At 34.7% G+C, this 12021-nt stretch overlaps 1 protein-coding gene across 1 annotated transcript in view; it reads left to right on the top strand.

Moving 5' to 3' along the window:
• GBE1 (glucan (1,4-alpha-), branching enzyme 1) overlaps positions 1 to 10875 on the top strand; it is a 255662-nt gene extending 244787 nt beyond the window's left edge. The window contains exons 15-16 of the mRNA XM_008572761.1: positions 1673 to 1790; positions 10100 to 10875. Of these exons, the coding sequence (XP_008570983.1) occupies positions 1673 to 1790; positions 10100 to 10156 (175 nt within the window). The 3' untranslated portion in view covers positions 10157 to 10875. The remainder of the gene's footprint in view (positions 1 to 1672; positions 1791 to 10099) is intronic.
• Positions 10876 to 12021: the final 1146 nt, after the last annotated feature.

The raw sequence follows: 12021 nt of genomic DNA, 5'->3' as shown, positions 1-12021 counted from the left end.
CTACCAAAAATCTATGTTGTTAAGCACTTATTTATTAGTTAATGCTTTAATTCATTAGTTTTAAAAAGTGTTCTAGGACCTTATTCTCTAAACTGTGTTTTGTTTTTTTTCTTGAAAAATTTTCCAAGTATTTAGTGAACTGGAAAGAACAAAAGCTAAACTTTTATTTAAATAGCTTTTTCATTCCATAATGCTTCATTTATTTACTCTGTCTCTGTTTATTTTCACTATCCATATTTTATCATTGAATATACCAAATCATTTCCAACTATATCGAGTAACTTTAGAATGTGCCTGTGTCTAGTAGTCATCATTTGAATCTGTCTCTCCCACCCTCCCTCCTTCTTTAAACACACAAATATTCTGATTATCAGGTTTCAGTTTGAATCAGAGCAGGCTGACCTGCATTGACTAAAATGCAGCCACTACCAGCAAAAGTTCCTGTGATGTGTCCATCTGCATCTCTGGCCCAGACAGAGGTTGTCAAGGGACAAAAATGATGGATAATTGTTCACTACTCACATTGTGCTTTTACTGTGATCACTTTTGCTGTAATGAAGATATAGTAACATTTCTGAGTTTAAAGATTTATATAACAGGAAAAGAAAACCGAAAGCACTTAAACCTATCTATACCCCTCATTAGGCTAGAAGAAACTTAAGATTTCTAAGTACTGATGTATACGAGGGTACTTCAAAAAGTTTGTGGGAAAATAGAACTAAAAGATAATACAAATCTTTTCATGAACTTTTTGAAGTACCCTTATATTTACGTGTGGATTTTTGTATCAAGTACCATTTCTAGACATTTTGAGCACAATAAATTTGAGCATAATAACAATAGGGTTTTTTATTTATTTATTTTGTTGTAAGTATGGTAATTCTAGCATGCCTAATAACTCACTATGCAAAATCAGATGTTAAATTATAGCAGATTCCAGGATTGCCACATGAATCCACCTGCGGCGTGATGGATAGTGTTTACTTGATCATACTGCGTTAATACCAGTGTGCTGTTGCATTAATAACTAGGGGAAGGGAGTCAGGCTGTGCCACTCTGCACTCTTCAGGCCATACGTAGCCACTTTGTTCACTTTGGTGTTTCTCACTTTTATAACCAGGATCTAGGAAACAAATGAATGGAGAGATGGGGAAGACTTAAAAAACCCTATCAAATGAGCAATGAGCAAAAGTCCTGGGATTATATTTAGTATGTATTTAGTAATATATTTAGAGGACACATGGAGATTCCATAGCTATTAAGTATTTGAAAGGTTACTATATATTGAATTTATTCCTTATGACTTTTCTAGATAGAAATAGTCCCAAGAAATCAAATTTCTATTCAATATGTAGAAAAATTTCTAAGTGGAATGGGTTGCTTTCAGAGAAAAGTAAATTCTCTATGAATAGGTATGTTCAGTTCCAGGCTGGATGATCACTTAAGGAGCTGTGATAGGAGGATAACAGGATTTCATGGGTGTGTGCACTCAGTAGCCTATAAAGCCCCTTTAAAACATGGGAATCTCTGAAATATTAGAGAAGAAATGAGTACATAGCATAAATCGTGATTTAAGAGTGTTCAGAATACTCTCAGAAATTGCTTTCTCAGAAAGTATTTGATAATGTCTCATTCAATTCCTGAACCGTTGTGAATTCCTTAAGAGCTGTACGTTCAAAATCGTGCTAGATTCAGATATGGCAGAATATGGAGGACACCAGAGACTGGATCACAATACCGATTTCTTTTCTGAGGCTTTTAAACATAATGGACGTCCCTATTCTCTTTTGGTAAGTAAGGCTCTTAAGATATTTTCATTCTATTTTAATTTAATCCTTTATTTTTATAGTGATGTTTTTGTTCAAAGAAGCCATATGAAAAAAAAAAAAAAAAGTTGGGTAGGGAAAGTGAACTGTGCTTGAAAACCAGATGTCATGTGTGGTTCTAGACTAAATTGGATTTTGGAAAAACTAACAGGAAAGGAAATTTAGGGGATAATTGGGGAAATTTGAATATGAGTGAGATTAAAAATTACTTCTCAAGAAATGAGAGGAAGGCAGTTTTTTATTTTTCTTTCGATTATGAACATTTCTATTTTTTATGTGACTATTCACTTCCCTTCTAGCTTTCTCAGTGATATTTTACATTGAGCAGATGTCTACATTATTGTCTATCTACTTAAGTTTAATTTAAAACACCTTAAAGGAATCAATCAAAGATATATCTTTTTTTTTTTCATGTAGTAAATTGAAGACTGAATTCACTCTAGTTATAAAATTCTCTAGTTTCCTCATATTAATGAGGAAATCTTTATATAACTAATTTTTACATTGTGGTGATGCACAAATAATAGAATATTGCTTTACAGTAGTAGGTTTAAATTCTTTTAAAGATGTAGACTTTAGCAACTCTCTAGATTTGAAAGAATTCTTCATCTAATTTATGGCCATATACAGTTGACCTTTGAACAAGGCAAGAGTTCAGGGCTCAGACCCTCCACCCGTTGAAAAACCTAAAATCTGAATATAACTTTCCTGGCATCATTACTTAAGTAATTAGGTAACTTAAGTAGTTGGGCCTATGGAACCTGCAAATAGGAAAAGTTTATGCAGGTCCAGTGTATAAGTCCAAACCCCTGTTTTTCAGGGTTTGCTGTGGCACACTCGAGGCCACATTGACGTGTTTTCCTTTTCCTGGCTGTCCATAGGCCTATCTCCCTCTCCTTCTCCCTCTCCCTCTCTCTCTCCCTCTCTCGTCTCAGATTTGTATTTCTTTTTTTTTTTTTTTTCCCACCATGGAGTTACTGGATTAAGATGTGTTTCACATTTATGACACCAGGAGGTAGCTAATAAATATATGGTTTTATCATAGCTGACAAAGCCCTAATTTTAGTAAATTCTCTCACTTTTCAAAAGTTTAGGTATAAGTCAGGTGTGAGAATCTGTGGTATCTGTGGATTCCCTGTTTTCCTACTACTTTCTCACCTCTTAAAGTGGTGCCATATTATATACAGAACTGATGTACCAAAGACAGTCATAAATAAATGAAAAGAGCAGGGATTCCAAAGATTGAATTGTTGGATTATAGTCTGTGAGGAAAATACAAAGGCTATGGGGAGACTTTGGTGTTGCCCTAAGTGTGCATATGTGTGTGTGTTGATGATGACATTGATATGCTTTAGAGAGGGAGAGATACTGTATTAGTCCTTTTTGTGTTGCTATAAAAAAAATACATGGAACTGGGTAATTTATAAGAAAACAAAATTCATTGCTTAAAGTTTCTGAGGCTGGGAAGTCCAAAGTCCATCTGGTGGTGGCAACAGTGACCCAGGGTTCTCACATTGCAAGATGGTGGAAGCGGAGAGAGCAGAGAGAGAGAGAGACTCTCCTCTTCTTTTAAAGCCCTCAGAACCGCGCTCCTGACCACCATTTTTAATCCGTTCACTAAGGCATGGTCCTACAATCCAATCACCTCTTCAAGTCTCCACCTCTCAATTACCATAATAGGATTTCCCATCCTCTTTCCAGTCACAGTGGGGGTCAAGTTTCTAGTACTTAAAACTTGGGGACACAATTCAAGCTCCAGGGAGTTTTGGGGGGACATAATTCCATCCACTACAGATACATACTCATTTTTATGAAAGTGTGCTCAAAGGTGCTATCAGATTCTTCAGAGAACGATTGCTATAGTTTGTCAAAACTTTCAATTTTGACATATAAAATACATTGATAAAAATACTTTCAGAAGTGACTAAGAAAATTACCTTGGAACTCTGAAGTGACCAAAAGAATTAGAGACCCCAGAGGGACTAGCAAAGATGATTCAGCTCATAGAGGAGTGAGTCATGGAGAGGGAGTAACCGATGACAGTAAAACTGAATTTTTATTAATTGAACTAAACTGAAAAGGGTTTGAAAGATTTAGACAGCAAAATTATTACATAGGCAGCTTTCCTAAATGTTTATGTATCCCAGCAGGGTTCTGTTATGGAGACAGGCCTTATGGTATAATGAACAGATCACAGAGTGTCATAGTAGAGGACCTGGGATCAAGTTCCCAGTTTGTCATTTACTGACTGTGAGAACTGGAGTAATTTAACTCTTTGGCTCCTCAGTTTTCCTCAAGTGTGAAATGAGAATAGTATCAGAGATTCTTAGGAAGCATAAATTCATTTACATGGCTAAGCTTTTCTGAAACTGTAATATGCTGTTGCATGTGTGTTTTAAAGTTATTATTGTCATGGCTATTCAATAGTTATTTAGGTATTTTAAACATGTTAAGACACTAAGTGCTTTGAGAAAACATGATTAAGAATGCCTTCTCCCAACTTTGGAAAAATTGTAATCTTAGGTGAAGGTTCACAATCTTTGGGTGGTGGGCAGAAGATATCTTGGCATCCTTTTGATATTGCAAGAGCAAAGATATTCTGTCATAATTAAAATAAGTCAACTAACCAGTGTCAGCAATAATCAGGAGATTGACTTTTCAATTGAATTGATGTTGTAAATATGGAATGTGCATTTCTAAATTAACAGGTAGAGTGGAGACCATCTCATAAGACTCAGTAATATGTAAAAGAATACAGCACCACGAGCACCTGAAAAATAGGAAAGAGCTTAACCACTGCCTGTAATAGAATTCTGATCCGACTCGTTCGGTAACATAAGGGTTAGCTCAGTCTTCCCAGCAGCCATGTCTTGTTTTCAATGACTACAGGTGCTTCAGGAATTATTTATTTAAGTCTTTAAGCTCCAGATGAAATGATCATTGGTTTTAATGTCAGAGCAAGGGAGCACAAATGGACCAATAAAATACAGAAAATCCAAGAAAACAGGTTTCCCTCATGCCAGAGTTATTCTGTGAAGAGCCAGAGGGGGGGAAAAATCAAATAATTGTACCTATTATAAGAATGCTTCATTATAATGGAACTCCTTATTAAACTGATTCATGTGCTGGGATGTAATGCAGTGGCTTGAACACGACCATAAGTGCTATAGGTCTCATACCACTGCCAGTGAGATCACTTCCGCCTCCCACATTTCTGGAATAAACGGGGAAAGAGAGGATGAAATATAACTTTTCCCTGTTCCATGAAATTTCTGCCCATCATAACTAGTACATAGCACTTGCTAAAGCTTAATTTGCAGGCTCAATAATCCAAAGGATCTGCTGAATAAGTGTCAAATCTGTTTTCAAAGATAGCAACAAACAGAGCTCGAAGGAATCTTAAAATAGCCACACACGCTGCAGCATCAGCAGGTACTGCTCTAGCGTCGTGTCTGTGTGCTCCGTCAGTTGAAACTGTGAAGCCAGGGGATAACTGCATGTGTACCCCCATTGGAACGTATTTGCTCAGGTCAGGGTTTCTCACGAATGCCAAAAAGTGATAGGGCCCAACTTCTTCATTCTGCTTTGCTGGCAGGTATTGGAAACTCCATTTAAGCATAATCATTTCTCTATATTTTGGTTCCTGATAGAGGAATTTTTATGTTAACCTATATGTTAATCAGTGCACTGATATGTGTGTGTGTGTGTGTGTAGGGGGAGGGTACTTTCCTTCTCTTTGATTTATAAATTCAAATTCCCTGGCACAAATGGGAGAACAGAGCTTACTAAGCCTTAAGTGAATTAGATTTCTTTACAGTAACTGAAGCAGTCTCAATGATGCAAAGGCAATTAAAGCAGTAGGCTTAGCATTAATTACTTTGCCAGTTAGGCTCTTTATCAATAAGAAGTAGACCTGTTTACTCCCATTCTAAATTTGGGGGTTCAAAAGTAGACTTTTGGTTTAAGTAGGGGATTTGGCGTAGATGTACCTTTTTATTGTCCCTCCGTTATAATATTAAAAGTACAACTGAGCAGTTGAAAGATGTCTTTTGCTCTATCTAAAATAATGAAAATGTTTCATTTTTTCAGACCAAAAAGAACCCTGGTTCTTGAAGTTTCCTTTTTTTAATGTTTCTGAATTACATAACATCTATACATTTCTATATAGAAATATTTATTAGCATCACTTTTCTTCTAACCCTAATACATAAAACTGAGAGAATAACATTTCTTTTTTCTTAGAAAATATTTTATGAACTAAAGTCTGTATGTGAAGACTAAAATTATTCTATCTCACCTTTATTTTTCAAAATAATTTGTAAATTGTTTAAGGAAAAGAGTGTGTATATAGACTGTTAAAGGGTCTGATGGCTTTTTCATAGAATGATGTTTTTATCCTACCAAGATTATATCTAAATGTGCTATTGCTATATTTAACAATTCCTAAGAAAATTTAAAAATTAGCTTTTAAATATTAAACCATGGTTTTTTATTTAAAAATTTTCCCTTTTTAAATGTTTGTCACTCTCTTTAAAAATTGTGTAATTAATTTTTGCAACTCAATTATGACAATAGAGGAAAATAACACTACCTGGATGACGTGACAGAATAGATCATTGTGTGATTAGTTATTTTTTTTTTAGCCTTACTAATGTTTATACTAAGTAAGGCTAATGGTTAGCCTTATACTAAGTCATTAAAGTAGTCAAAGTAACTGGGTAGATTAGCATGAATTTGACTTTCAATAAATGAATTGGATTATACTGTACTACTCTGATCCTTTGTGAGGAGTTGACTATGATTATAACTAGAAAAAACTAAACACATAGCCATACATTACATTATCTCATAAGTTCTTTATGTGATCCTAGCTACAAAATCTTTAGGGCTTAAAGGCATAGTAGATATATTTACCAGCACGTATTGTCTGTAACATATTTGGTAAGTGGTTTCTATGTATGTCTACGAAAATACAAATTGTTTATATTTAAATATGCTTAAACATTTATGTTTGTCTACTTAAATTATGTTCATGTTTCTTTTCTCCCACTATATGAATCAAAATTGGTTTTTGAATTAAAATTATAAAATGAGAGTTACAGAGCCAATATTTAGCACTAAATTTAGGGACCCCAAATTGTTCATTCTTGTGATCATCTCATCATAAGTATTAGCTCTGATTATCTTAAATCCTTTAGTATGATTGGTAGTCATTTCCTAACCTCTAAGAAAATTGGTTTTCATATAACTGCATGTGTACCCCCATTGGAACGTATTTGCTCAGGTCAGGGTTTCTCACGAATGCCAAAAAGTGATAGGGCCCAACTTCTTCATTCTGCTTTGCTGGCAGGTATTGGAAACTCCATTTAAGCATAATCATTTCTCTATATTTTGGTTCCTGATAGAGGAATTTTTATGTTAACCTATATGTTAATCAGTGCACTGATATGTGTGTGTGTGTGTGTGTAGGGGGAGGGTACTTTCCTTCTCTTTGATTTATAAATTCAAATTCCCTGGCACAAATGGGAGAACAGAGCTTACTAAGCCTTAAGTGAATTAGATTTCTTTACAGTAACTGAAAACAGTTCAGAGCCATTCTGGTCATAACTTGCTGCTGTCCCACTGATTATTTAAACCCAATGACTGTGATCCCCAAACTAATTACATGGACTAGACCCTTTAACAAGGACGTGGGAAACTTCTTTGAAAGGGAAGGTCACTCTCTTTATTCATTCCTGTTTTGATAAGACTTGGGGTGGGAATGAGTTGAGTCAGACTGTTGGTTTCTTTTATTCTCTTCCTTTGCATTGGTCTGTGTTGCTTTATTCTGTAGCTTGATTATGGAAATATGCATCTTTTGGACTGGATCTGTCTGGATCATGGGTAATAGTCTTGCTTTTTTCATTGATACTTCCAGCTTCTTTTTGTTGAACCAATCTCATAACATTTTATGTATTACAGTCAAAGAGAAAGCAGCATAGAAGGGATTGCATTCACAATTAAGTTCTGATGTGGCTTAAAAGTTAAAAGACATTAAATATAATGTACCACTTATAGAGAAACAGATTGTGGCATTGAAATATATGATTTTCCCACACTTAAAGACTGTAGTTGTGAGGGTGTAATATTTATATTTTTGGAAATACTGGATTGCAAACCAGACTGTGAGACATTGAGCTACACAGCGACTGTTCGCAGTTGTAAAATTTTCTCAATTATCATTTCCTAAATCACTGTTACTTTTAATCAAAGATTAGAAAAACTATTCTCTAGCCATGACATTCGTAATATACATTTTTAAAAAATACTTCTAATTTAAAACTGCTTTAATCTTTGATGTTCAAAGCTAACCAACTGTATTGGTGTGTCTAATTTTTTCTCTCTCTCTCTTTTTTTTTTTTTATTGAGTAGTTAGAGTTCTTTATCACAGAAACCTTAAGGAAGAACACAGTGTTCATTTGCAGAGTTGAGATGCATCAGACATTGTATTAGTCCATTTTTGTTGCTTATAACAAAATATTTGGAACTGGGTGATTTATAAGACAATGAAATTTATTGCTTACAGTTTCACAAGCTGGGAAGTCCAAAGTCCAGGGAACACGTCTGGTGAGGGTCTTGGTAGTGGCAACAGTGACCCAGGAGTTACATGGCAGAAAAATGACAGAGCAAAGAGAGACTAACCTCTCATGTGCTCTTCTTTTTTTTTTTCAAGCCCTCAGAACCACACCCTGACCACCATTATTAAACCATTCAGTATGGCATGGTCCTGTGATCTAATCATCTCTTCAAGGCCCCACCTTTCAATTACCATAATAGCATTTTCCACCCTTAACAGGTAACAGTGGGGATTAAGCCTCAATGAGGTTGGGATAGGGGAAATCCAATCTACAGCAATGAACTGTTTTATACTTTTATTATTTATTTATTTTTTTCCTAAAGCCATGTTTGCTTTGCACCTTTTATTCTAGTTCAAAGCTACAAAAGCCTTTTTCTTTTTTTTTAAACCATCAGGCAAGCTTTCACTTAGAGATAAAGTGACTGAAAATAGTAAAATATTAGCAAAGTTGGAAAGGGAGATTGTCACAATGATGACAACAATCTATAATATTATTTTTACTGCTTGCTTTGTTAATAGTTAAATATGTATAAAATAGCACATAGATAAGCATCCAGCAGTTCAAATCACTTCTCAATTTTATAAGAAATATTTCAGATTTAAGTATATTAGAAAATATCTTGTAAAATATGTACATAACAATCCACTGTTATTCCTTCATTCATTATTCATTCTTTTATCCAGTCATCACTGGCACTTGTTTTGACAAGTGGCACCAACTGACAGAAATAAAAAGACATATGGCCTCTGCCCTTATAAAACTCATAGTCTAGTGGAGAGGATAGATAGTAAACTTAAAAAAGAAAATCACAAATTTTGTCATGTTTATAAGGAAACAAAAAGGGTGCTAAGATTGAAAATGAAGTGGGGAACCTAACATATTTAGGGTTGTCCAGGAAAGCCCCTCCATGGAGCTGGGAATTTTCAAGATATAACAGATAAGGAACCAGTAAGGCAAAGAGGGTTTGGAGCATCACAGGCAAAGATCCAGAAGAGAGGAAGAGTTTGACATGTTCGAGGAACTGAAAGTCTCCTGTGGCTGGAGCCTAGTGGGTGATGGAAGAAGATGCACGTGGGGGAGCTGAGCTGAGTAGGCAGATGGGGGCACGGAGGAGCTGGTTCAGGGCCGAGCAGGGAGCGGAAGAATGTGTGTTCTACTTGAAGTGCAGTGACAAGTTTTTGATTGATTTAAATTGGGGAGAAGCCTAAAAACCCTTACAATCCCTTATATTGCATTTCAGTTTTTATTTTAAAATGACAGAAAAAGGAAGGATTATAAATGTGTCTTGATGCAAAGCAGTACTTTGTACATTGCTTTTATTTATCTAAATAGAGTAACATGAAGAGCAGATCTGCATTCCTTCACCACCTGATAGCCCCAAAACATGGCAAAAAAGACTGCCATTTATGTCACTTCAGTCTGACAATGGTTTTTGTAAATCATATAGAGCCCTCTAGCGGTGACTGATTTAATAGTCTTATGTTGTTGTCCGAACTCTTGGAGCTGTAGAATTGAGCCTTCTCAGAGCCGGAGAATGGTAAAGTTAACTATAACTTTAGGCACATGGGAGACTGTATCGTGCCTGTGTCCCTTTTGCATAATGACAACACGTTCAGTATTTCTTTCAATTGCACTGACATGATTGTTTTGACCTAGGTGTACATTCCAAGCCGAGTGGCCCTCATCCTTCAGAATGTTGATCTGCCGAACTGAAGAGACCTGATTTCAGCTCCACCAGATGCAGATGTGTGTTTTGTTTTCTAGTTCTCATTGTCATGCAACTTATAATGTGCAAGCTTTTCAAAATACAGTTGTCTAGCCAAAACGTAGGATGTCTGAAATTCAATATTGGTATATGCAAATATATAAAACTTTTCTTTAAGAAGTAGAGAGGGGAGTTATGTTTAAAATTTTAGGGATCCTAGGCCATATTTTTTCAAACCATCTGAGCAGCTAGGATTTTCAAATGAAGTATTATATATAATGTCTTAAAAACATTTTGTTTTCCTGGCCAATTATTTGATTCTTTTAAGTTTAAATTTGAACCATTTGTCATCTATATTTCTGTTGAGTGTATACAGTATTATTTTTTTTTAAATGGATAGTTGGTGGCCTTATTTCTTCTAATATATTTTGGTCTAAATTATGAGGTTTCGAGATTATTTCTGTTTTTCCAAATTGTGTTTAGAAATACTGTAATAAATATGTAGTAATAATATAAAATTAAGAATTATATCAAACATACTAGAAAAGCTATTGTCTATGAACTCATTCATGCCTCATTTTGCATAAGTTTTATTTTGTGATCTTTTGTTCACTTAGTATTTTGGTAGATGCTGATATCTCAGTCTTTCTGAAGGCATGAAATGGTAATTGTAGCATTTCAGAAAGTGTCTTTTATTTCAATCAATAAAAAAAAAATTGCAAAATTGCCTTTGCTAATATTTATTTTGCTCTATTGTACCATTATAGGGATTGATTTGGAATGAATATTAAAATGCCTTATCTCAACTCTGATACCTTCCCCACATATGTTACATTTGTGTGATGGTCTAGGAAGCATAGAGATTAATAATTTTTCTTTAGGTATCATTTTGTAACTTGAAATTATACTGATTCAAATATCTAAGCTACTCTTCAGCTGTAAACCTGAGCACTTTTAGAAGCTGAACTATCTCAACTCGGTGATATATTCCTTCATGAAATTTCCCCACGATTTATTAAATAGTAGGCAACAGGTCTAAGGTCATTCATATGTAATTCATTCATAACTGAGAATTTATGATGCACTTATAGGATGTCTGTCACTGTTTTAAAAAATGTCATTCGTCCCTTATATTAATACTGACTGCTTGATTTTTGTTTTTAGCTTGATTAATAAGGAGTTCTTGGAAATCTTTCATTAAAAACACACAGTAATGGACGAGATAAACACTGAAGACTTAATTTTATAGCCAAACCAGTATACCTGGATACTTCGAAAAATTCGTGGAAAAATAGAATTAAAAAATACAAATCTTTCCATGAACTTTTTAAAGTATACTCATATTAACCATTATCCTTCTTTTTTTTTTTTTAAATAAAGCCTTAAATATCTAGATTGGAAATGTGTTAGTTACTTTAACTTCCAAGTGTAATAGTGGTTTGATTTCCTGAAGCAATCAGCAAAGCTAGCTTATGATGATACAGTCAGCCCTCATATCTATTGGTTCCACATTCATGGATTCAACCAACTGTGGGTCAATAATATGTAGAAAAAAAAAAACAATCTGTACTAAACATGTATAGGTTTTTTTCTTGTTATTATGCCCTAAACAATACAGTATAACAACTATTTACTTAGCATTTACATTTTAGGTATTATAAGTAATCTAGAGATGATTTAAAGTATATGGTAGGATGTGCACAGGTTATATTCAAATACTATCCCATTTTATATCAGGGACTTGAGCGTCCACAGATTTTGGTATCTGAGGGTAGTCCTGGACCATTGGTACCCCACAGATACCAAGGGATGACTGTACATGCTGGGTAACATTACTGAAAGCCGTCTGTGATGGTTTTCCCATTACAGGGAC

The sequence above is a fragment of the Galeopterus variegatus genome, unplaced genomic scaffold (genome assembly GCF_000696425.1).
Source record: "Galeopterus variegatus unplaced genomic scaffold, G_variegatus-3.0.2 Scaffold831, whole genome shotgun sequence".
Lineage (NCBI taxonomy): Eukaryota > Metazoa > Chordata > Mammalia > Dermoptera > Cynocephalidae > Galeopterus > Galeopterus variegatus.
Note: the sequence above shows the minus strand (reverse complement) of the source record. Positions and strands in the feature narration are given on the sequence as shown.